Here is a 25,741-nt window from a genome sequence, read left to right as displayed (position 1 = left end):
GCCAAGGGGGGGAGACGCGTCGGCCATCTTACGTTGCCAATTTACAGCGGGAAGTTTAAATAAGACTATAGTTAAAAGTATAGTTATATGTGTAGAAATAAATTTTTTAGAATTTAAACACTTTGAATATCTAAACAAAACAAAACAAAATAATGAAATATTTAATTGTTGTCTTATTCACTTACCTGTGGAATGTTATATTTTTATAATTACCAACTGCTGCACGTTCATTTTCAGAATGAAAATGGGAATATTTAACGGGACACGTATGCATTTTCAAAAAATAACTGCTTTTTCACGAATACAGTAACTTTTGCTTGTGATTACTCTGGAAACTGCTTCTAACAATAAATGAATAAGGTTCTTGGCGGAAATCGGGGATGCGCGTTTAGTCACAGATTATAGTCTCTATACAGATGTCTAGCAGTCTTACGAATTCGTAATGGCAACCTAATATGGCGAACATGGCTTCACTCCGGGTTCTGATATATCTGGACCCTATATTTCTAGTCTAAGATGGTCATTTTTGTAAATAAATTATCGTATCAGAAAGTTTTGAACAATATTATTGTGTTCTATCCTGAATTTGAAAGTGAATATACTATTCTAACGTAATGCTTTTACCTGATACAGACGATTAAAAGAACAACACATCTTTTATAATTACCGATCATAGATGTCTCCAATTCTTATTATATTTTATCTGTAAACGAACGTAATTTATTCTCTATAAAGGCGTGTGTATTTATATGTATGTATTTGACATTAATCGTAAAAATTTGTTTAAAACTTAACAAAGGCCGTGTGATATCATACATGACATTAATATAAAATATTCTATACGCATTATATAATCTACATACTTGTATATAGGTATTTTTAGTTCAATACTCACATATATTTATATATGTATACATACGTATATCATGTATAAATTCTTATTTTTTTTGTTTGGACTCCATTGAAATAAATAGTCGGTTCAAAAAAGCGATAAAACTGCTTTGTGTAAAAACGAATATTTTCTTACATTCGTACAAGGGTAAGTATTCAATTTACATATTGATTAGAACATAACAACATATTGAAAACTCATAGATAAAACCATACTGTATTACGAGATTACCTTTATAATTGGAAAAAAACTATTTTCTATACTATCTGTCACATTTGCTAAATTGGTGCTATTCAGTTATATTTTAGTCTTACACGCTACTTCATACAAGGTTTGCTAGATTTGCTACCTAACTTAACAGACACTCATTTCGATAACAATATAGACATCGAACCACAATAGGGATAGTCTTATATTTTTTGTTTGTTTCAGGTCACGTGATTATTATCCGTGACGTGAACCGCATCAGCGAATTAACTCGACCAAATCGTACTTTTTCTGCAATAAATGTATTTCTTGACTTTTTTTTCTTTTACTTCACTTAAAACTAAGAGTAGCAATAGTAATTTTATAGCAGCAGCAGCAGCAGCAGCAATAATGATAATATTTATAATATCTATCGTTAACATATTTCGATAAAATTATATTAATAATTATAGTTATAATCGTCATGATCATCATCATTTATATACATATATATTACGCACACACGCGTACACGTATGATCAACGCAAATTACAGCTTTCAAAAACTCTGCACGATCGTAAGTATACGCGTATATTACACGCAATGAACTTTTTTTTTTTCATAAGAAATCTTATAGGTATGTATCGTTCCGGCTCACGCAATCTGTTGCTCTATTTTCAGAATTGAGATTGATCTAAAATTATAATTTTGAATATGGAAGTGATCATCAGCACCGCGACGCATAATTTCCACGACAAATTGATAGTATTGTTTTTAACAACTTCGTCATTCTCATTTCTAAATTCATTGATTCGGTGGGGCGTATTACTCGTGATACAATTAAACATTTTTCATCGCCAAATGTTTTATTTTCGAGGCGAATGAAACTATTAAAAAGTGATACTGAAAACTTTTTGTTCTTCAAATTAACTTAACAATTGTGTTTATATGACTTATACTATAATACTAAGTGTAAGTAGACAAAAACGTGTAGTTTTTAGAAGAGAATCACCAAATAGCTTTCACAGATATTGCTTGATATGTTTAATAAAAAAACGTTTTTTTTAGCAACTTTAAATCACACCAAGATAAACTACACGGAATCGAAACGTTTGGAAACTCGTGCATCGCGGCTCAAGACTCTCACCTCTGAGTGGAATTTAAGAATATATGAAAATACTAATATACAAATGTCGTGGGCGTATTGGAAACACCAAATTACAAATTATCCAACTACTGAGTTGTTTTTAAAAAGGGGATTTTCTCCTCGAAAACGCACTAGCCTTTTGAGATAAAACCAGCCGTGACACTTCACGACAAATATTGTAATGTTGTTATGTTGTTAAACAAATCTATTGTTTTTCAAACAAATGCGATCACTGTACAAGTTTTTTTTTTTTAAATTCATTAGTATATCTCGGGCGATACCACGATCAACAAGGTTTGCGTTGTGAAATAAGTTCAGAAGGAGTTGAACAACTGCAACGTAAGTTTTAGAAATTTAATTATATATAATAATCCATTAACGTAAACGATTTTCATTTCCAATTGACGAAAAGCAACATCAGAAAGATGGTGTAATGTATCTACCCACAAATCTTAATTACTTTCTAGAGCTCCTCCGTAAATGCGATTGTACTTAATAAATCATGAGCAAACTTTTGCGATGATCTAATTGTTACGCTATGTGTTTCCGACCAAGTGAATTTTTCTTTCAACATAAAAGGTATGTCTACAGTGGTATGAAAACATCATAGTATCACTCCACAACGAAGGACATCAACAGTGAGTTGTAAAGATGCAATTAAAAAGGGCAGTTCACATACTGTTCGCCATACCCAATAAGAGAGCATTACAATATTCAGAAATAATGTGTTGAATGCTCAACTAGCCAACCATTAATTTGGAAAGTCAAGTATAGCACAAACACACAATATGAAATACAACACAGTCTCCTATGTGAGGAAGTCAAACGAATGCTCCATGGTATCAGTTTTAGATTATTTAAATAATTCTTAGATTCGAAATATGTTCGTATAATTCGTTAAGAACATCCAAATAGTGTTCATATATTCAATTATTTTAAATGAAATCTAAAAGAAAACCAAGGAGCATACCCGTGACTTCCAGAACATATCAAACTCGCTGTAGTATTTTCAAAATGTGCAGGTACGCGTATGTACGATCTGACCTGTACATCTAGGTGCTTGTCCAAAGTTTACATTGCTCCAAAACCTAGCAGGCACAAGAATCACCTTTGCCATTGTTTCTTTGGTCATTGGTCAACTTAATTTGGTCAGGGAATTCGTTATACAATTCCACCTGAAATAACAGTATGTACATATGTTATTTAATATATACAAGAAATGGATTATGTAAAATGATAAAAGTAATTATAGATGACTTACTTCACCTTCCTGAGCTAAAGCATTCTTTGCTATCGTTTGAAAGGCTTGTTCAACATTAATGGCCTCTTTAGCACTAGTTTCAAAGTATGGAATATTATTCTTAGATTGACACCATTGTTGTGCTCTCTTACTAGAAACCTGAAATGAATAGAAATGAATATTAATACGAGATAGGTTAAAAATTAATATAGTTCGAAAATATTCTTACCGCTCTGGATTCCAAATCAACTTTATTCCCAAGTACAACGAACGGGAAGTTGTCTGGATCCCGAGGGGAAGCCTGAATTAAAAATTCATCTCTCCACGAGTCTAGAGATTTGAAGCTGGTTGGGGCGGAGACGTCGAACACAAGTACACAGCAATCCGCACCTCTGTAAAATGCCACACCAAGAGACTGAAATCTTTCTTGGCCTGCTGTATCCCAAATCTGAAGAAATGTAAACAAAATAAAAGATAAATTAATCATAAGACATACACAAGATAATAATATCATTGTTTTTAAAAAAAATATCTACAATATTCAACATTTTGTTTTTTTATATTTGACATAGGGAACATATATTTACCTGCATTGTCACTATCCTATCATCTACCATAACTTCTTTGGTAAGAAAATCTGCTCCAATTGTAGCTTTATACTGATTGCTAAATTTTTTGTTTACGTATTGATTCATCAGGGAAGTTTTACCAACTCCTGAATCTCCCAGAATAACAACCTTCAGCAACAGTTTCTTACGAGATGCCATTGTGAACTAAAAGCAAAAGAAACCCTTTTTCATTGGTAATCTTATTAATAAATTATATTAAGAGTTACAAGGTATTCCTTACTAATCCTATGTGATAAATGTTTTCGTTGTCAAAATATTATACAAAGGTGGTATTAAAATATGCAGTTATGAATCGGTAGATGCCTTGACAATCGAGCTCATATATATACCGGATGCCCAAATCAGAGATAACAATTGCAAGTAATTGGTGTATAGGGTGAATGAATCATCAAGTTTGCAGAAGTCTGCTTGATCTAAGCAATCATAAATAAATACAAAGATTCTTTGTTACATAAAGGAGGAAAGTACAGTACCTTAATAAAATAATAATTACAAGTCGAATTATTCCGTTGTAAGATTATTTTCTCATTGTTGGGTAAATATCGTATTAGGATGCAACAGCTTCGTTTAGTAAAGGTACATAATAAAATTATATAAACGCAGAACGACGGTCAGAGAGCGTTACGGACGCATAACTTTTTTCGTGAATCATTGAACGTGAATGGGAAAAGTACTCCCCTTGTAATGACGTATGAATGTACATTACTTAAAAAAAATCATTGCGCGAAAGTGTTTCGATTACACGATTTGGCGGTTAACGACTACGATATTCCAGCGATATTTGCCATGAATGCTCAACACAACCGTGAATGTGCGTAAATAGACGCTGTTAAGGTATCAATAAGGTACACGATCGAACAGAGACAAAATAGAATCCGTTTAACTGCGATGCTTGAAAACCTGTCAACACGCGATCTCAACAATTGAGATTTATTAAGACGATCGGACAAGTGTCCAATGAAACGCATATGACGCACGTTGAGAGATGTAGACGATGTTTGACGGAATAATAAAATATCAATTATAACTCGCGTTACCTTGAATTAGATAGAAAACAGTGAGTGAAATTTTCCCGAGCCAGCACTTCACACAAAGAAAATGGCGTGTTATGAAATCACGAGTATGACAACGATGTCGTCACCTGTTCTTCGCCTTTATCGACCAAGCACGATTAAAACTCGATTATCGAAATCGATCCAGTACTCGATACACGCAACGTTAACGAAACAGGCGGTAATATTTAAAAGCACTAATAAAAACATTTACTAATCTGATTAAGGGTTTTCATTAATATGAATATAAAAATTCAATTTTCGTCATGTATATAAAATATAACTAGATTTCTAAAAGGAAGACTATTTTTATATGTTCCATAACACATGAAAAATTAAATATATATTTGTAACTACTACAATGTAATACGAACATAAAGTTGTTACTAGAATTTTATAAAAATATAAAATTTTACGCGTAAAATATAAAGCGTACATTTTTTTTAATGTAACAAACAAACAAAAACGCATGACTTTAGTGGACTCTATATAAAATAGCACATTCTTTTATTGTACATAGTATTAATAAAAAGAAATGAGGAAATTATATGTTCAAAACATATCTTCTTTTTGATGCTCTAGCTTCGGTATGCTCCTCTCTATCGTTATCGCTAATCTGTCTTTTTTTGTGATATACATTCTCATTATACGATTTTTTAGATGAATTTGACTCCTGTGAGCGATTTCGTGATTTTTCAGAGTATTCATTGGCTTCTTCGTCCGATGATATTTCTTGCTTTATAGCATTTAGATCGATGTGATCGCGAGTCTCAACTTGACAATACCTAACTGCCGTGTATCCACTGGAAAATACATATTTAATACCTGAGTAAGCGCTATATTATGCAATATTTCACACGAACATACCTTGCTTTCCGGTAAAGTTCATAGAAGCCTTTATTGCTATTCAATTCGGCTAATTTAAACAAAAACTTTTCATCGTGGCTAATTACAAGTAGCTGAAAATTCTTTTGATGTGATCGTATTTTAACAACCCTACGACATAAAAATAATAAGTGTAAGAATTTTAAGCAATAACCACTATATGTATTCCGTATAAATTATTTGAATAATTATACGAATTCAGACATACTTGGCTAATGCACTCGCTAAACTATCTGCATTTTGTTGATCCAAGTTTGTTGTTGGTTCATCCAACGCGAGAATTCCGCAATCTTTGCAGAAAGTTTCTGCCAAAGCGAGCCTTATAATTATAGAAGCTAAAACCTGAAATAGGATGTTTATAAGTGACATTAAAATAATATGAATGTATTGCATTTAAAAGCACTTACTCTTTGACCAGCACTGCAGCGACCTTTCATATCTAATTCGTGACCATGTTTTGTTTGAACCAGTCTATAGTTGTATGTTCTTCTTTTAGTACCTACACCTTGAGTAGCATCTGTGCGAATTTCTATAGACGTCGTATCTGTTCCAGTATACACAAGTTTCCACATTTTTTTTATAATTCTGTTAACTGTAGACATGCGTTCTTCATGATATTCCATCATAGCAACATCTAATACTGTACTGTATGCTTTTAAATTTAATATGGCTTCTTGCATTACCTAATTTAGAAATAAGTTATGTCAAACGTGCATTACTATTTACATTAAATGCTAAATGTATAAAATAAAATATTCATAACATATTACTGTTAATTCGATGCATTTGCTCTTATAATGTCTACGAGCTTGCCTGTAAAGTTCCTTCCTCAACTCTTGGGTATACTGTAGAATAGCTCTTTGTAATTCTTCTTGATTACCTTTAGCCATGTTTTTCTACGAATAATTTAATCGTAATTCAACTATTATTAAAAAATAACATAGGTATCGATAAACATAGGTAAATTTCCTACCTGACGGAGGAGAACCTCTTCTCGACTTTGTAAGTCCTGCCATTTTTCTTTCATTTCATCATAGTTTATAGTCTTCAGTTTCTCTTCTATATGCGAGCATTGTTGTTGTAAACTTTTAACATTTTCATGAGTTTTTCGCAACAGAATATTATCAGATAATTCTCTTTTCCGGATTTCCTGACGATTAATTTCCTCCTTTAACTTATTTATCATTGCTTCAGCGGTACTTTTCTCGCGTACAAATTTGTTGATGGAATTCTGATAATTTTTTATCTTCGATTCAGAGCGCTCTAAAGCCTCGGGAATTTTACGATATACAAATGCATCTACTTCATCTTGCACTTTTTGTAACTCTCTTAAGCGTCTAGTACCTTCCGTTAATAATTCTCTATCAACTTCGTGTTTTTCCCAATTATCTTTCTTCTTTTTTTCTAACTTATCAATTCCTGCATTTAATTCAGTTTTCGCAGCAGTCACATTTCGTCTTAGTATATCTACAGACTCTCCAAGAGAAACTTCTTTCGTGAACAATGCTTCCTGCTGATCTTTTAATTGTTTTAATTTCTGCATGCCTGAACGTATTTTTAACAGTTCTTCGTGTAATGTATTTTGTTCTTCTCGAGCATTATGCATTTTTTCATTGTACGCGTTTATTTTCGACTGTAATGTTTCTATGTCATCGCGGATATTTTTTACAGATGCTTTCAATTCTTCTCTATGACTTTGAGCTTCTTCGAGACTACGTTCCGATTTAATTCCAGCGAGAACCATGCGAGATTGAAAATTATCTATTGTTTGTTTGAGTTTTGAAATTTCATCGACATATTTATCCCACAACATAATATCGCCCATAATATCTTTGCACATCGTTAATTTACTTTCAGGGTTGGATTTCTTTTCTTTTAACTTCGTTATAGATGTTCGCGACTTTGTCAAGTTCTCTTTAGACATTTTTAAATTATGTATTATTTTATCTAATTCATTTTCTTCTAATTGTATTATTTTTTCAACTACTGGTTTTAGTTGCAACATCTTATCATATTTCTCTTGCTGTATCTTCAACTCTAATTCGCATTCTTTCAAACGATTTGGATGATCTTCCATTTCTGTTTCCATTTCCCTCAATAAGTTCTCTACAGATCTGCGTTCTTCAAAGCCTCTGTGGCATAAAGGACAACAAGGGTTTGTTTCTTTCAATTGCTTCATATACTCCTTATAAGCAACACTTCGATGAGCATATAGTCCCCTTTTGTCTTGTAAATCTTTGACTTTTCTTGATTGCAATAATAACGTTTCATCAAAGTCCTTGTAATGACAAATTGACGAGATCTTTCCTTTATCTGACTCTATTTCCTTCTTTTTCTTTTCAAGTTCGTTCTCAACATGTGATATTGTTGTTTCTAATGTTGTAGAATGACGCTCTTCTGTTTGGATTTCCCGCGTAATAGATTCTATTTCATTTGTTAATTTTTTCTGAGCCGCATCGAAATAGGTTCTTAGTTTAGTTTCTGTTAGTTCATTAATATTCAATAACTTCATTATAGTTTCCTCGTGTTTGACTTTTAATTTTTCTAAATCTTTTTCTTTAGAGAGCAACGAAGATTTATGTATTTCTAATTCAGCTTGCAGTGAACTCTGTTTTAATAAGGAAGCTATTTCTTCATCGACTGCATTTAACATAGCATCTGTTTCACTTCGTAACTTAGTTTTATCAAGAACCTCTTTTCTTGCAGCATCTACATCCATGGTTTCGCTTAATTGTTGAAGTCTATTTTTCACCTCATTCATTTTCGATTCCATAGAGTTCAACTTATTTGCTGCAGCGCCAACTTGCATGATTTCCAATTTTATTTTGTTAACTTCATCTCTTGTCTTAATTACTTCATTTTCTTTTATATTTTTTTCCGATTCTATTTTTGAGTATTCACTACGCAAAGTATCTACTTCTTTTTGCAGTTGTTTTTCTTCTTCAGCCCTCCTTACTCTGTTTTCTTCTACTCTGTTTTCTAATTCTCTCATTCTCTCTTGTAACCTTTTCGAAAGAGCTAAAACTTCTACTTCGGATACATTAGAGTCTATGTTATCAAGATTCCAAGCGGATAATGTTTCGTTTAATATCTTATTACGAAGAGCAACTTTTCTTTCCTGATCTTTAATTTGTTGCTGTAAAGAACCACTGGTTACCCTTTCATTGGCTAATGTATTTGCTACCTTAGACTCTTCTTTATCAATATCTTTTAATCTCATCTCAAATTCTGTTATTTCACAAGCTTTTCCCATTAAGTTTTCATCATATGATTTTATCTGTGACATTAATTCCTCCATTGTTCCTTCAAATACTTCTCCTATATTTTCTTTTAACCTATTCAACTGCTGTTTGGTTATATCATATTCTGCTCTTGTTTTTCTTTCCTCAGTTTGCAAATCTTTATATTCAGAATCTACTTTTTGTAACTTTTTCATCTCTGCAATTAAAGGTTCTAATTCTTGATCAATGTCTGCTATTTTTGTTGTAGTATTTTGCAATCGTTTTTTATGATCTTCAAGTTTTGTTTCCTTATCTACTACTTCAGAAACAACTAATTCAGCATTCTGTTTTTGTTCTCTCAATACAAGAACTTTCTGTTGTAACTCTTTGCTCAACTTTGTAATATTTTCAAGAGCTTTGTTAAAAGCAGCACTATCAAAAATTTCATCAAATTTTTCTTTTAACTTTTTACCATCTTGAAATGGCCAACTAAGATCTTCTTGATGACAAAATATTACATATTCTAAAATTGGTTTTGTTACACCCATTGCTGTTGTTAGCTCGAGGTCAACATTGGCACATCGATTAGTTATTGATACCACCTTTGTTAATAAACAGAGAAATTAATAAAAACTTATACTATACTTGTACTGTAATATATACTATCAGAGCGTACCTCTTTTGAACCTTTATTTAATCTACTTAAGGCACTGTCGAGTGTTTTAAATTTCATTGATGCATTTGCTTTTGTAGATTCTATTGTTCTACATATTGTATAAATATTACCCCCAGAATCAATTATTTCAGCTTTCACAACACCTCGCACCTGTGTGAATAGAAATATCAACTAAGCAACAATAATTTTCATAAAAAAAAAAAAAAAACATAGATGACTAGTGTATAGAATGGTAAATCGTACTCATTGAGTAATGGTAAATCGTACCGAAGAAGTTGTTGTCAAACTCGGATCGTGAATAAAAAATTTCCCGCGATCCGAGCCGGGTGGAAATTCGCCGCATGTAGCAAATTTAAGAGCTTCGATGATTGTTGTCTTCCCAGTTCCATTTTGGCCAAGAATAAGCGTCAAAGGTCGTGAAAACCGAATATTAGCCTCCTCGTTATCGTCCCCGAAATTACGAATACCGCGTATCGAAAGTCTTCTAACTCGTGACATTGTTCAAACTATGTTCAGTACAGAGCACAGCTCAAAATTTCAGACACTGTAAATTGTAACGATAGAATGAAAATCAGTACTTGACAAGAAAACAATCAAACAAATACCTTACATACATATCTTATCAAAATAAGTTGTTATTATTCCTATACATGTGTCAAATGTAAGCTAATTCCATACGGGTGTAAACAAACTAGGGGGAGCATGGACTTATTATTAGAGGGGTTGTTCTAACAAAGATTAGGTAGCAGGGCCGACGTGACCTTTTGCGGGGCCGAGCTCAAAAATTTTGCGGGGCCTGAACTCACATTCAAATTCTACACTTAAATTTTACAACGCGGAATTATTTCTTTACAAATGCTGTCACATATCTTTTATAAGATGAATATTAAATAATAATACTTTGATGATTTTTGTCACTCCTTTAAACTGAATCATTGCTAATAAAAAAATTCAACATTTTCGTAGAACGCGAGCCCCCCAAAATACGGGGCCGAGTTCCGCTGAATGCGCTGAACCTGCCTTGCGCCGGCCCTGTTAGGTAGAATGAAATTTGACAATGTAAAATGTAAATAGATATAATAATATTATAGATGTCATTTTCTAGTTTTATGATTGATGGTGATTTCTAAAGATATTATTTAGCTTTTTGTGTATAAGGCAATGAGTCTTGAAAGGTTACCGCTCATTAAGTCGCTCTGTGAACGGGTCTTAGTATCAGTTGGTATCAGTGGCGCCATCGGTAGCCTTTATGAATACCAGAATACACTTATAGTATATATAATGTATAGGTTATATCAGGTTTTATATTACGTGAAACATAAGCGTGTAGTTTAAATGTAAACTTGAAAATGCATATTATAATATTTTCTAAATGACAGTACAATCAACATATCAGTACAATGACATTTTTCAATTTCACTGCATTTAGAGGAACACGATTAGTGTTTAAATTTAAGAAATCGAATAAAATATTCTTATCAATTGTTAAATCGAAAACACAACATTATGTTTGTAACAGAGAATCACATACGACACCGAAAAGTGGTCTATTGAGTGTGTTATTTTTTGGTACAGACGAATTTTCGGTTGAAAGTTTAAAAGTCTTGTATAATAAATAGTAAGACAATTTTTATGTTTTTATATAAAATCCATTTGTTCCTACTGTACGTGTATGATTGTAATTTTTTTTATTTAGCCAGTCTAAAGTTTTACGACGATTGGAAGTTGTTACTGTAAATAAAGGAAAAGAAAATGCAGTGATGAGTTATGCAAAAGAGAATAAAATTATTGTAAATAACTGGCCACCTAAGCTCAATGCATCTGAATTTCATATTGGGATAGTTGTGTCATTTGGTCATATGATTCCATCGAGTATTATAAATTCATTCCCATTGTATGTCATTTTTTTTCTAGCGATACACAATAATTTACATTGTATACATCTATTATTATTTTGCAGGGGTATGTTAAATGTTCATGCTAGCTTATTACCAAGATGGAGAGGAGCAGCACCAATAGTTTATTCAATAATGAATGGAGAAGTGCAAACAGGAGTTACAATAATGAAGATTATGCCAAAAAAGTAACATTCACTATTAGGAAATTTGAAAGTCTTTTAACAAAATGTATATCTTAAGAAATTGAATATTATTTTAGATTTGATGTAGGAGAAATAGTGTTACAAGAAAAAATTAATATTGGTGAACATGAAACATTGCCAGAACTATATGCTAGATTAGCAAAGCTTGGAGCAAATCTTTTAGTAAACGTACTTGAAAATTTACCACAAATATTGCAATCTGCAAGACCTCAAGATGAAGAAAATGTCACATATGGTAAATATACATTTATATAATTGATAGAACCATTTTATCAACAGTCCAAATATAATTTCTGATTCATATCTTTTAGCACCAAAAATAACATCAAAAATAGCTGTAATTAAGTGGAATGAAATGTCTGCAAGAAATATTTATGACTTACATCGCGCTCTTTTAGGAGTGTATCCAGTTACTGCAACATTTCAGAACGCAAAAATAAAGTTACATGATGTCAAAGAGATAAAAGAACCAATTCCATCAACACTTGAAGGAGAAATGCCAGGTAAAAGCACAAGTTTATATATCATGTTTTATACTAATACGGAACAGAAATGTTAAAGAAGTTTGAGGGTTTCATTTGATGTATAAGTTGAAATAATTCTATGTTTACAGGGGTTGTAATATATGATAAGAAAAGTGATGCATTAATTATAAAATGTAAAGGAGGAAACTGTATTTCTGTAAAGAAAGTTGTCATGAAAGGTAGATCTCCTATGTCTGCACGTGACTTTTATAATGGTTTTATGGCTAGCAGAAATAAAAGAAAAGAATTCTTTGTTTGAATTTTTGTACGATATTTACACGTTGATCGAGATCATGCGAATCCTAAAGCAACGAATGTTGAAATCCTGAATATACATTTAAAACATAAATGTAAGATTATAAATTTATTCATGCTAAAAATAGCCATATTAAATGCTTTTATTCTTTAAATTAAATTTAAAATAAAATGTAGGAAATGTTATGATATATTGTAAATAGAACAAAAAGTCGAAACTTAACCTATAATTGTTGTTTTTTACAAGTATAGGATATTCTTATATTTAATTTTTTTCTTACCTTCATAGGTATACATCTAGAATTTTTTTAGAACCGGGTCATATTTATTTATAGATATAGAAACTATAAAAATTAAGTAGAGAAGGAGTCGATTGAAAATAAATACTGAAAACTTCACTAAAGAAATATGGAAGTTAAACACATCTCTAAAACATATTTAAAAGTAACATTTGCAGTATGTACTTCCAAAAGACTGTTTAATCAGAGGAAAATTTGTTTGACTATATTTTGTATATTTTACAAAAAACATAATGACATTTAATGTCTTAATTTATTTAAACGTGGAATTATAGCTGCAGACATAAAATTGTTGATATTAAGTCTCAGTTTCAGAGGCCTGAAATAAAAGAAATATATTTACTATTACAGATTCGTTCTTTTATTGAATTAATCTAGCTTCAATATATATTCCTAGTAACAGTTTCAGGTCAAAGATAAAAGTATCTATAAATAAGTTGTAATCTAATTTGTTACTTTGGCCTGCTTGAAAATTACATGAAGTGTATAGGTGTATTATCCATCTTTTATGAAGAATTGTTCCCATTTTCTTATAAAATTGAGATTTTAATTTTTTTCGTATTAATAACTAATTGCCATTCAATATTTTGTAAATGGAACGTTGTATTCGATTAGTGAATAAATAAAGATGCCACTGCTTTTACTGAAAATAATTAGTTAATATTAGCAACTAGTTATTAATAAGATTGTTTTTTCTATGTTTAAGATCGTTGACAAAATTTAAGATTTATAGGTGTTTTCGACATTAAAGTACTTTATATTATGTCATGTGTTCATATTTTCTATATATTATCGATCACATGTTAGTTCGATTCTCTTACACGCGAACACTAACTACTTACAAATTTATCATTTTTATCTCTTCCTCCTTCGACTAAATAAAAAGTACCTTTGTTGCAATGAATATGGGTGATAAATAATAATTAACTTACACTAGGATCGCAATCTGCGCAATGCCAGGAGTAGCCTCTTCTTTTGGGCGACTTTTTAACTGGTGGATCAAGACAGGTGAAGTGGTAGCATTTTTTACATTCATCACACCTGGGACGTGAAAAGTGATAATGTCATGAATACAGAATATGTTTAAAACATCTATATATTTAATATATTTATATAAACTGACATGACGAGATTTTGACTGGTGCCAGGCATATCACAGACATTGCAATGAGTTAGAAGGTCTGTATCTTTTCCCCGTTTTGCATTTCCCGTCGATACCCTATTACCCGTACTATTAGAAGACGCGTTCGCTGTTACAGGTGCAGCATTTGAAATTAAAGGTTGTATCGACGGAACGGGTAGAGCAGGCGGCGGAAGTGGCAGTTTAGGTAGTGGCGGAGATGTGATTTCAGTACTGGTAGATGTGGCTACAAACATCTGCGGACTTGATTCAGAAGCAACTTCACCCTCTGGTCTTGGTATTGGTTTTATCTGTTTAATGAAATAAATTGGTGTAAAAAAAAAAAGATATATCAATATACTTTTGTTTGTATCGTAATAAAAATGTACCTTTATCGTTATTCTTCTATGAACTTCCGGTTGACCTTGTCCTTCTGGATTCTCCACATCGAGACTTTTCCGTTTATGTTTTCGTTTTCTTTGTTTCACTCCCGTAATCGGATCAGGTGTATATCGTTTGTGCTTCTCCCTGATAACATATAATAGAATTTCATATTCTATAATCACCTAAAAGAAAAAAAAAAACATTTTACAGACCTTCTTCTTTTCTTTGCACTTCTCTGCGAAACAGATTCCGTGCCATCTGCCGAAGCCACCATATATTCAGGTGATCCTTCTCTCGTCGCTATTGTCACATTATTAATAGGTTGCTGATTGTATACCGGTTCTCCTAACTGAATAGGAGTCGAAGACGGAGGATGTGGTCCAACTGGTTTTATAGTCACCTGCGTATATTTAATGTAAGATAATATTGCACTGCCTACTTCATTTATGTATTATTAATAGTTAAGATATTTTTCGTAACATCACACTACAACTATTTTAATCAAAGTAATTACTTTTGGCGTTGTAGGCGTATCAATTGTGACATTTGTTACACTACTAAGACTAGCAGACGAATTTTTCGAAGTGCTTGGTGTCGTTGGTGTTGTAGGCACTTGCACTTCTTGTGGTGGTGTTGGTGTCAATGTTAAATTGGAATCATCCTTACAGTGCCTTAATTTACGAGGGGCTGATGTGTCGACACGTTCGACCTCTGATCCAGAAGATTCCTTATCGCATTCAGAACACTGCCTATATTACAAAGAAAATTATAAGATAGTTTTTTTAGTAGTAACTATTTTTTTACGGACATACGTACCATCCCATTAACTTCGTTTTCTTGGGCATACGCGATAGAGGTGGACTTAGACAAGATAAATGGTAATGAAGATGACATGTGTCGCACTTTGCAAGAAGATGTTGATTTGTAGATCTTCTGCATATTCCACACTGATGCCTTAGAGTCAATTCACCTTTATGATTTTGATCTTGTGCCTGACTACTCAACACTCTACCCTCGCGTACACCTTCTACACCTTTACCTACTGGCAAGGGAAAACCAACACCCATTTTTAAGGCAGCTGCTGTTGGTACACCTAAACCTGTACCTATTACGAAGAATGATACCAAAAGAAAATGACTTATTCAAGTGATCTGTCGTGTGTCTCGCTTAGCATGTCGCGACTTACCTAATGTTGGTGTTATTCGTGGCTTTGCCAAGTCAGCTATTTGTGGTAAAGGTTTCACATAACCGCTGCTCTGGAGTACTTGGTGATACATTTCTATCTTTTCTTTCAATGTTACATTTACGCGTATTTGTTCCTCGTTATCCTTCATTACTTCGTCATATTTTCTGTCTAGCCTCTGTTGTTCATTCAGCAACTGCGAATTAACATCGAGCAGTTCTTGCAACCGCCTTTTCATAGACGTCACTCGCAAATTGCGATCCAAATAATAACCAATAAATTCTACGCTAAAAGCAGGCGGAATATGCCATTTTTTTCTAACATCGACTAAGGCTACAAGTTGGGCTTCCTGTGCTTCCAATGCAGCCGTATCAACGCCCATGAGTTCAGCTTTCCTTGCTAATTGTCGACAAGCAGATGCGGATGTAGTTAATAGTCGGGGCATCTTCTGAGTTGGTACTGCGGATACAAATATTTAGTGTAACGATTTAGTGTAACAGTTTTGTTACATGTAATAAACAACTTACCCCATGGCGGTGGTCGAGATGCCTTATGAGCTAAATATTTGTGTCGATGTTTTGCCAGTTTTCTTTGAATTCTACGTTGTTCTTCTGTATCTAAGTGGTTAGGTTGTTTTAATAACTGTTGTCGATACTGGGCTCGTAACTGTAGAGTTAACCAATTACGTCTACGTCTACGAACGAGAGTTTTATCGGAATGAAGTTTACAATGTGCATAGAATGGGTCAGCCTGGTCCACTTCTTCACTGTGAGCTTCAGACAACAGACCTTCCCTTTGCGCGCTATAAAAAAATTCCATGATATATTTTTGCTATATTCTACTTACAATTGAATTTCAGTGATTTAGTAATTTTTATAAACTATTCATACCAAGTAACATGGAAATATGTATGGCACATTCCAGCATCGCATTCTATGCATACGCCAGTACGAGCGTAACGCGCATCTTCGCACAAAGAACACTGTTTTGCTCCCCATTTGCTGTATGCCATTTCAAAGAGCGTTACACTTGATAAACGATCAACCTAAAATAATGAAATATACACGTGTATATATATATTTAAAAATGTTCTCGATTTACGTATATTAGAAATAAAAACCTTCCATACTTCTCCAAAAGCAACACCAGGTACATAAAGCGCGCATACTAAATGGACCCATTTGCCTACATCAGTCTCTTTAAAAATTCCACCTTTGTTCGGACAAAGTTCGCAAGGAGGATCTTCGATGCCTGCACTGCAAGCTTCACAAAACCAGGGTGCTAACTGACAGAAAGAATCGGTACTGGAAAAACTTTCTACATCGGATACACCATAACATCCTGGAATAAATTCAATTGTAAAATTAATTTACATATACGTATCCAGTACAAAAATTAGAATAAGTATTTTATACTTTTACCTTCGTGCACACTAACACCACATCCATCACATTCAACAATTTCATTAACATCATCACTTCTATCTCCTAAGCAACCACAACAAATTAACATTTTATTTAATTTGTCTTCGAGTGGACCTCCTCCTTTTAATGCTTGTTGCCGAGCTTGTTCTATTACATCACCCACAGTCAAATTAGCATTTTCTTTTCTACTGATTAATGGATCATCCAAGGAATCATCAGATTCTTCCGATCCATCTTCTTCTTCTTTAATGTACATGACAAAAATACTTGATTAGCTGACTTTAGACTGATTAAGATTTGTACAAAGTTTTATTAAAACGAATGTCTAACAATCCACAATATTTCCTTATAACATATTTTAAATTATAATGATATAGCTTACCTTTTCCAATATCGTTGGAATCCTCTGAATCATCATCTGATTCTTCACAATGATCTTCAATTCTGAAATCACTGTCATCGGAACTTTCACCTAAATCAAAATCAAGCAGAGGTGCTGTTCCGACAGGCTTGACTCTCCTCTTTTTTGGATCTCTTTCAACTTAAAGAAGAATACAATTTAGAACATATTACTCAATGATATTCTAAATATATCTTATTAGAAGAAATGGTATGTTGGTGATATATTTTCTAATTATAAATACACTTATATGAGAAAGCATATATTATCAAAAATATCACAAGAAATATATTCTAGGTTATGTAAGTCTTTAATTCACAATAAATACATACAGAAGCTTGTCATATTACTCTTAAAGCAACACTTTTATTTAATTTCAATCGGTTTGCCGTGTACTTTTCGAATAATACGGACTTAATATTCCACCTTCAGTGGTTTTGACACTTCGTATATGGCTATACAGCTTTTTGAATGTCTCCCACTACTCACTGTACTCGACGAGTCGTCGCTTTGTAAAATACTGACATATGCGTAATCAAACGACGCCGGCGATGTGAATTAGGTTAATTTTCTGTATATCGTCCCTAATACGTATCAATGCAACGTATCAAATAAGCAAGTATTAATCTACCGAATATTTTCAAGATTAAATTCATTGTAAGCGAGTCTAACGTAAAATTTTTAATAGAAAATCATGCATATGATTAGGTCACGCTATGATAATTTTGTCAGGGCGGAAGTTTGACGAGAACGTGCAAAATAGTATTTTGAGATGTCAGTGAAATATCATTTTTATTTTCATTACAAATATACATACAAACAACTTTTTAAAAAACAAAAATTAATAACGACCATGTAAACGTATTTCTTATAATGCAATTGCAATCGATCCTTTCATACTTTGTGATTATATTATTGAATGGTCACCACTAAAGTTACTTGTTTGTCTTTGAAAAAAACCCAAACATTCAACGTGAAACGAACATAATCGTAATCGTATATTACATGTTAGAATAATGTAAATATTATGTTGTAATTCAAGATATAGCTTTTCGAACTTACTCATTGTTTTGTATAAAAATCCTACGTCATCGTCCTGAGACATTCTCTGTAGGTACAGATTCTCTTGAATCCACGATAAAATTGTTCTAATACTCCTCCAACTATGTATATTGCTTTTAATACGCAGAAAGTAAAACGAATATCATGGTGTACATGAACTAACACAATCTACATGTTGATTCGTATTATTATTTCTAAGATCCTAATCAGCTAATAATCTAAATATGAATAATACGAAACAAACTTCCTTGGCGAGTGTTATCCTTCTGACGCCGTTGTGTTTCTTACTCGAATCAGTTACAAATCGCCATATTGAATTTCTCAAAATCCTTTCGCGGGAACTACAATCAATATATATTTAACTAATTACTTAATTATGTGAAATCAATTTATACATATTTCAAAAGTTATTAGTCGATGTAGTATTTCTTTGTAAATATAGATTGTTCAAAAATCCTGTAGTAAATAGAAGCACGCAAATTTCTTCATTGCAAGTATGTAAATATCCTCGCTTTTTAACCATAGCAGGAAAAAATTGTTTATTTTATGTACTCCTCGTTTGGTAAAAATTGTGTGAAAAATAAAAAGTATTAATTTTTTCTTTCGTAATTCAGAATGCAGAGAAATTATGCAATGAATGGTGAACAATTTTCCAACAAACACTATTTTTCTTGTAAAGTCAAGTCAAGTGGAACTTATTCAAACACGTGTTAACGTAATCTGAAATTAAAATAGCTTATGTATATTAAATATTTTAATTGAAAAAATATAGTAATTATTTGCAAAATGCTAAAGGCATATTCGATATCTTTCGCCAAGCGGAATTTTCATGTTACGACTTATTGTACAATTTTGGACGCCCCATATATTTCTGTAACGCAAATTTAGTCATCAAAATTACAATTATTCGTACAATTACGATAACTAATAGAAATAATTACATAATAGATCCAATTATTGATACATTTGTAATTATAGTATGAATTATTCAGAGAGCTTTTCAATATTTCAATAAAGGGAGTACACAACGAAGGTCAATTCTTTTGTCCTTGTGTGCGTGCGCCATTTTAAACTACGTGATAATTATGCTCCTTTTGATACCTCTCATAGTGTAGTCAATCCTTATTAATACGTATAGAATTTTATTTACATAATTGCTAGGTAGTTGTCAATAAGTTAAAATGCACTTTGTGATAACCTTTGCATTCTTGGTCCCGATGAAATCTGAAAGTGTGGAGAACGATGAAGGTAAAGGAAAAGGTAAGGTTAACAGGAAACGAAAGCAATGGCGTAAGAAGAAGATAATTAATAAGGATACGTATGAAATCGCGGAATCAAAACAAAATATTATAAACGTTGGTCAAGTATTAGCAGAAATACACTGTGAATACGAACTTCTGCCAGGTTATACTTTCAAATTCGATTGTCGCTGTTGGAAAACAGCTGCAAAGGTATTTAATTGCTGTTTGCACATTCTAATTAATGCAGGAAGCTACAATACCCTATTTTATTAAAAGATTTACATATTAATAGTGACATTTTGTATTATAAGCTGCTATCTGACTCGTGGTTTAAAGTTAGGTAAACAGATGTCCTAGCAAGCACAGTTTGTTATTAATAATGAATTGTATCGTTAACAACTAGTGTTTACGAATTTTGTTAACTATGCTAAATTATTTGGCCATAATGACCTTAATTATGTAGATATATACTGAAAATGGTGATTGGTGTTTACGGCCTGTATCATGTCCAATCACAGAAAATGCATTTTGGGTCACATTTTCTGTTCATCATGTTGTTCATTTAAACGAAACGCAAATAAAAAAGTTTTTTAGCTACGTGATCACTTATCAAATGTTTCATGGGAGAAACAAGTTCTGTGAAAGGTATGTTGGTATATATGTGATCAATTTATTTTGGGGATATATATGTGGATTAAATGATTAAACATTTACATTAAATATTATTAAATAATACATAGAGCGAAAAAAGATAAAGCGAAAGGCTTTTATGTAAATGAAGAATCAATCCACATCGGACAATACAATTTTCTGGAAATATATCCTCTCGGTTCGCAAGAATCAGCTTCTTTTAGTAGACCAGAACCAGAACCAGTAATCGTTATACATGAAACTGATAGTGTTTTTAGTGTCACTACATACCTTGATGTGATACCAGGTATAAGGAAATTTTAATGTTTCTAAAAATATATTAATATATAAGTTAAAAAAAGTCCTTAATACAAGAAAAAAGTTTAATATTCTCAACGTTACTTTATATACGTTTTAAATTATTTATTAAAATTTAGATGGAGCACACCAATGTAAATTTTGGAAGATGATACGAAAACAGCGTTTTCCATCTGAATCCTTTAATCTTGAATCGGTTACCATATCGACCGAAGTCGAACAGAAACCGAAATCGAATAATCGTAAAATGCCAGTCCAAAAGAAACGTATTGAAATAAAAAAATCGAGAAAAGCGAAGCACAAAATCGATACTCCGCACGCGATGAGTTTACCCGTGGAAACTTTATTTTCTGGTAAATTAGACTTTTTAAGTTAAACAGTATGTCCTTTTTCGTTCAAATTTTGCCCAAGATTATATTAAATTTTTACTCTTAGAAATGGGTGCAATTACATGCTACACCAGAACGTCGAAAATACCAAATGTCTCATCTATTTTGATCTACACGCAATGTGTAGATATTCTATCAAACAAACAATTGCGAATGAATTTAAACTCCATATCGATCAAATTGGAACAAATGTCCAATTTTCCAGACGATATTATAATCGAAAATGGTTTTAATTATCTTTACGCAAAAATTCTCTTCGTCGACCGAGCAATCGCCACACCATATTATATTCCTGCTAGAACAATATTTTTCGAATTTGTCAAATGCTTTTTGAATCAGGAATTTAAGGCAGAAGATATAATCAGCACTGTGGGAACAAAATTTCTAACAATCGAAGTAAATTAGTTTGAATATTTTCATGTGGATTGCGATGGTCATTTAAATATTTACACAGCGACGTTCTTGTGGTTGTTATTGCATCATTTTCCAATTAGATAATCGGCGTACGAATCACAAACGCTTCCAAGTCGCCAATTTCCACTTCAAGGAGATCAAATGTCGACGCCTCAGTAAAAATATCTGGGAAAGAGGAAGTTTTGCTTGGCGTCACAGCGTTCGATGTGTCTGACCTTTTGAGAGGATCGTGGGAAATCAGATCGACTGGTAGTTTGTCTCATCCAAAAAATGTATATTGTATCAGTACTGCCGATAGAGGTGACGAAGGAGTGGCAGCTTCGTGGAAAAATTCTCCCCTCGAAAATGATACTCTGACGTCATTTGATACCATTGTGAAGATCAAAGTTCGCGTGGCTTATGATTTGCGATCGGTTCAGCGTGTGGTTTTTCGACATGTTCCTACACTGAATCGTATTTTTCTAATCTTGAACGATTTGAAGCTGGTTAACGATATCTTAGCGCTTGTATCTTCTTACAATCATAGTTTATTTTGCACCCTTCCATTTTCGAATGAAGACGCAGACTTGAAGGTAAATGACTAACAAGGGAACATATCCCACTGTCCGTCTTCGATTTTGATGAAACTTGACGTATTTTTTTATAGCTGCCCAATCGCAAGTTTAGGGGTTGAAATCACCTCTTGAAGTTTTAGCAGAGAAATGCTATCTCGAAAACTACAATAGATACAATAGATATCTTCTTAGGGAAAAGTTTCATGGTTTCATGAGATAAAACGAAAAGTGTATAACGAAAATTTATATAACGACAAAAATGAACGGAAATTGCTTTCTGAATCCATTGATATATAATACGATACATTTGCCTCCTACAGTTTTGTAAATTTTCGTATAGTAGTACGCAGGCCGCGCGAATCCATCGAGCAGCGTGTGAAATGCATTTGTTCATGTATAGACATACGGGTGGCTATTAGTATGAGGTACATATTTATTAAAAATTACACGATCATTTAAAATTAACAATAATAATGCTAATTATATTTATATGCATTGCAGTATGATATCGTTAGGAAATAATTCATTGCAAAGTATAAAAATGTCGTCCGGGCATAAAATATAAATTTGTGGTAATACGGTTTTGTGGAAATGTTACCATCATAACTTGTGCGTGGTGTCAGAATTTTGTTATTAATAGATATTAATTTTCATGCATCAAATTATTTCCTAACAATATCATACTGCAATGCATAGAAATATAATTAGCATTATTATTGTTAATTTTAAATGATCGTGTAATTTTTAATAAATATGTATCTCATACTAATAGCCACCCGTATGTCTATACATGAACATATACATTTCACGTGCGGCCGCAGCTCAGTGGATTTGCGCGGCCTGCGTACAATATTATACGAAAATTTACAAAACTGTAGGAGGCAAATGTATCGTATTATATATCAATGGATTCGGAAAGCAATTTCCGTTCATTTTTGTTGTTATATAAATTTTGGTATCTCTTAAAATAATGTAACAAAAATTTGTTTTGTTATAAACAAATTACATTTTACAAAATCTGTGACCACTTTGTGTTTTACCTCATGAACCCATGAAACTTTTCCCTAAGAAGATATCTATTGTATCTATTGTAGTTTTCGAGATAGCATTTTTCTGCTGAAACTTCAAGGGTGATTTCAACCTCTAAACTTGCGATTGGGCAGCTATAAAAAAATTCGTATCCCTTATTTTCACCAGCTTAATGTACCCACCAAGTTTCATCAAAATCGGAGACGGACAGTTGGATATGTTCCCTTGTAAGCAGGAATGTGATATACGAAAGGAATTGAATGTTTGTTTGGTACAGGTAGAAGATACATTACAAAATATCTTAACTGGTTTCGCTATCGATTGCTGCGACAACTTTTTCATCTTCCTCGAGGGTTTGTCCAAGGGATACTTGTTACAAATTTGGGAAAAGGTAGCGAAGCTTCCAATCGAGGATGGCTGTGTATTTTATAATAGCGGTTGCGTGTTTCTCGAGCGACTTTATGAAGATTTCGTGCCTTTAGGCGGAGTTCTCACGATTAAGCTGAGGTAAAATGAAAAACTTCAGGAAAAATTATGGTCGTTTGATTTCTTGATAATTATGTAATTTTGACTACTGTTTATTCGATTAAAAGTGAGTCGTTGGAGGTGAAACTACGGAATCATGGGTTGTACATAGGCGAAACGGGAACAACGCCCAAAGCCAAAGTCACGCGAAGAATGGGATTGATGAAGCTAGCTTTAACCATGAAATCCCTGTCTCAAAAATGTTTATTTCCAAACTCGAGCGATATACAGGCTTTCATCGATGAAACACACGAAAATTACTTTGAACGTTCTGTATAATCCGCCAAAACTTAAGTACTAGCTTTGAGAAAAAAAAATTGCAACCATGAAAATATATACACGTTCCTTAATTAAATATTCTTATATATTTATTATATTCTTAATAATTTGGAGTGTATTTCTTTTAATATCCTTCTTTTAATATCTTCATTTCTTTTAATTAATTGAAAAGCTTCCATTCTTTTCGGTAACGTTAAGTGTATCAATTTTATTTTAACTAAAAATTGATAATGGCTCCTTAACGAAATGCATGTATTATAATATTATGCACAATGTCATCATATTCAAACATACGATCTGACGTACAAGATTTACGATACCATACTATAAGATATAGAGCTATCGTATTACCATACTGTTGTACCAGCATATTTCTATTTTACCATATTGCCTCATTATTCTGCTACAAAATTGTTATGATTATATTCTATACTGTTGTTTACTATATGTAAAGCATGATGATAAGGTATCAGATGACAAGTCAATGCAATTGTATGATAGTATTACAGTATATCAGTATGATAATTTGGTAGTATGATAGTGTGATAACATATTAATATGACTCTAGTGCTCTAATATGATAGTGATAGTATTAGATGACTGATAGTGCTTTAATATGATGATGCTGTAGTATCATGTTATCTAGTGTCATATGCTCATGTTGTCACGGGAACATGTTACCATATTATTATGCTATCATACTACTACACTATCATACAGCTCCAGTGGCAGACTTACATACTAAACCTATAGCCTGGTCAGGTTACAAAATTCACCCTTATTAGTACCTTATAGTTTTTTATTTGGATTAAACGTACTTTATATTCTTAATAAATAAATAGTAATATAAATCTATATTACCGACGACAGAAAAATGAAATGCGTTACTTGTAGCTCCGAGAATGATAGCGCCACCTATCAAGGAGTGAACCAAACTACTCTTAAAGTTTATTCTGTAGGTAACTCGTAGCGCTTTAGTAGCTTGGTCCTTCGACCGATAGATGGGGACACAAGTACTTCGATTGCTATTGATCGAGTAAAATAATTACTTTTATATGAAATATATACAACAGGAATACAGGATTCACTACCCAGTTTCAACTACAAACTTTCACGCGCAGTTAATTCTATTTTAGAGTTAAATAAAAAAATAATTAGATGTAGCAACAATTGTATGGTTTATTTCTAAAAGTTTTCGTCACCTCCTCGGTAGTATAGTGGTCAGTATCCCCGCCTGTCACGCGGGAGACCGGGGTTCGATTCCCCGCCGGGGAGACTATTATTTTTTATTTTTATTGTTTAAACTTAAATTACAAATTTTATTTTATTTTCACTCCAACCCTTCCAATCACGACATACATATCGTTTTTTTCCTAGTGCCATTTTCTATACATAATCCCAATCCAACTATGTATAAGAAATTCCTCTTCATGTAATATTGACGTAGCATTAAGTCCAGTAATTATAGTTTAACGTTAAGACCACGCGTGCTCTGCGGTGAGCCATTAGTCTAAGTATGTATTATATTTAATGTAACCATTTGTACGTTTAGGTTTATTGTATCATTTGTATATATGTATACAGGGTGTCCCAGCCTAAGTGATACAGAGCTCTAACTCCAAAACTATCGGCCGAATGGAAAATTTCAAGTATGGAAATTACATGGTAAAATGGGGCTGATG

The 25,741-nt window shown here is 32.6% G+C and overlaps 5 protein-coding genes and 1 non-coding gene across 20 annotated transcripts; 3 read left to right on the top strand and 3 right to left on the bottom strand.

Annotated features, from left to right (window-relative positions):
* Positions 1-550: 550 nt before the first annotated feature.
* Positions 551-5,276, bottom strand: LOC128873850 (ras-related protein rab7). Of its 3 annotated transcripts, none has more exons than XM_054117775.1 (5): positions 5,132-5,276; positions 4,053-4,238; positions 3,695-3,913; positions 3,487-3,624; positions 551-3,400 (listed from the first exon to the last, which is right to left on the bottom strand). In XM_054117775.1, exons 2-5 carry the CDS (start codon positions 4,230-4,232, stop codon positions 3,314-3,316), a joined length of 624 nt encoding a protein of 207 aa, XP_053973750.1. In that variant the 5' UTR covers positions 4,233-4,238; positions 5,132-5,276; the 3' UTR covers positions 551-3,313. The 3 variants fall into 3 exon arrangements, with proteins under 3 accessions (XP_053973750.1, XP_053973751.1, XP_053973753.1); XM_054117776.1 differs by lacking the exon at positions 5,132-5,276 and adding an exon at positions 4,568-5,099; XM_054117778.1 differs by lacking the exon at positions 5,132-5,276 and adding an exon at positions 4,315-4,472.
* Positions 5,277-5,521: 245 nt separating this feature from the next.
* LOC128873844 (DNA repair protein RAD50) lies at positions 5,522-11,179 on the bottom strand. Of its 3 annotated transcripts, none has more exons than XM_054117759.1 (9): positions 11,109-11,179; positions 10,196-10,472; positions 9,929-10,078; positions 7,005-9,854; positions 6,802-6,927; positions 6,439-6,714; positions 6,240-6,373; positions 6,014-6,142; positions 5,522-5,949 (listed from the first exon to the last, which is right to left on the bottom strand). In XM_054117759.1, exons 2-9 carry the CDS (start codon positions 10,424-10,426, stop codon positions 5,691-5,693), a joined length of 4,155 nt encoding a protein of 1,384 aa, XP_053973734.1. In that variant the 5' UTR covers positions 10,427-10,472; positions 11,109-11,179; the 3' UTR covers positions 5,522-5,690. The 3 variants fall into 3 exon arrangements, with proteins under 3 accessions (XP_053973734.1, XP_053973733.1, XP_053973732.1); XM_054117758.1 differs by lacking the exon at positions 11,109-11,179 and adding an exon at positions 10,539-10,776; XM_054117757.1 differs by lacking the exon at positions 11,109-11,179 and adding an exon at positions 10,543-10,775 and having other exon boundaries at positions 5,523-5,949.
* A 17-nt stretch (positions 11,180-11,196) lies between these two features.
* LOC128873848 (methionyl-tRNA formyltransferase, mitochondrial) lies at positions 11,197-14,627 on the top strand. 7 transcript variants are annotated; one of them, XR_008456507.1, is made up of 8 exons: positions 11,197-11,546; positions 11,625-11,822; positions 11,889-12,011; positions 12,086-12,264; positions 12,428-12,532; positions 12,643-12,903; positions 14,045-14,286; positions 14,367-14,627. XR_008456507.1 is itself a non-coding variant. In XM_054117773.1 (7 exons), exons 1-7 carry the CDS (start codon positions 11,329-11,331, stop codon positions 13,118-13,120), a joined length of 1,023 nt encoding a protein of 340 aa, XP_053973748.1. In that variant the 5' UTR covers positions 11,197-11,328; the 3' UTR covers positions 13,121-13,285. The 7 variants fall into 7 exon arrangements, 2 of the variants coding, with proteins under 2 accessions (XP_053973748.1, XP_053973747.1); XR_008456506.1 differs by having other exon boundaries at positions 12,341-12,532; positions 12,643-12,732; XR_008456504.1 differs by having other exon boundaries at positions 12,341-12,532.
* On the bottom strand, positions 13,294-18,974 carry LOC128873845 (PHD finger protein 14). Of its 4 annotated transcripts, none has more exons than XM_054117761.1 (14): positions 18,681-18,974; positions 17,601-17,759; positions 17,216-17,461; positions 16,915-17,135; positions 16,685-16,839; positions 16,322-16,596; positions 15,798-16,253; positions 15,428-15,716; positions 15,126-15,360; positions 14,824-15,011; positions 14,617-14,755; positions 14,231-14,538; positions 14,040-14,148; positions 13,294-13,426 (listed from the first exon to the last, which is right to left on the bottom strand). In XM_054117761.1, exons 1-14 carry the CDS (start codon positions 18,721-18,723, stop codon positions 13,406-13,408), a joined length of 2,844 nt encoding a protein of 947 aa, XP_053973736.1. In that variant the 5' UTR covers positions 18,724-18,974; the 3' UTR covers positions 13,294-13,405. The 4 variants fall into 4 exon arrangements, with proteins under 4 accessions (XP_053973736.1, XP_053973737.1, XP_053973739.1 ...); XM_054117762.1 differs by having other exon boundaries at positions 16,924-17,135; positions 18,681-18,973; XM_054117764.1 differs by lacking the exon at positions 18,681-18,974 and adding an exon at positions 17,951-18,657.
* A 772-nt stretch (positions 18,975-19,746) lies between these two features.
* Positions 19,747-25,229, top strand: LOC128873219 (uncharacterized). Of its 2 annotated transcripts, none has more exons than XM_054116616.1 (8): positions 19,747-20,131; positions 20,385-20,566; positions 20,662-20,858; positions 20,989-21,222; positions 21,305-21,654; positions 21,753-22,244; positions 23,533-23,762; positions 23,849-25,229. In XM_054116616.1, the coding sequence occupies exons 1-8, from the start codon at positions 19,862-19,864 to the stop codon at positions 24,057-24,059; spliced, it is 2,166 nt and encodes a 721-aa protein (XP_053972591.1). In that variant the 5' UTR covers positions 19,747-19,861; the 3' UTR covers positions 24,060-25,229. The 2 variants fall into 2 exon arrangements, with proteins under 2 accessions (XP_053972591.1, XP_053972592.1); XM_054116617.1 differs by having other exon boundaries at positions 19,778-19,940.
* A 33-nt stretch (positions 25,230-25,262) lies between these two features.
* On the top strand, positions 25,263-25,334 carry Trnad-guc (transfer RNA aspartic acid (anticodon GUC)). The gene has a single exon. It is a non-coding gene; the product is annotated as a tRNA-Asp (tRNA).
* Positions 25,335-25,741: the final 407 nt, after the last annotated feature.

This window comes from Hylaeus volcanicus, chromosome 3 (assembly GCF_026283585.1).
Source record: "Hylaeus volcanicus isolate JK05 chromosome 3, UHH_iyHylVolc1.0_haploid, whole genome shotgun sequence".
Classification (NCBI taxonomy): Eukaryota; Metazoa; Arthropoda; class Insecta; order Hymenoptera; family Colletidae; genus Hylaeus; species Hylaeus volcanicus.
Note: the sequence above shows the minus strand (reverse complement) of the source record. Positions and strands in the feature narration are given on the sequence as shown.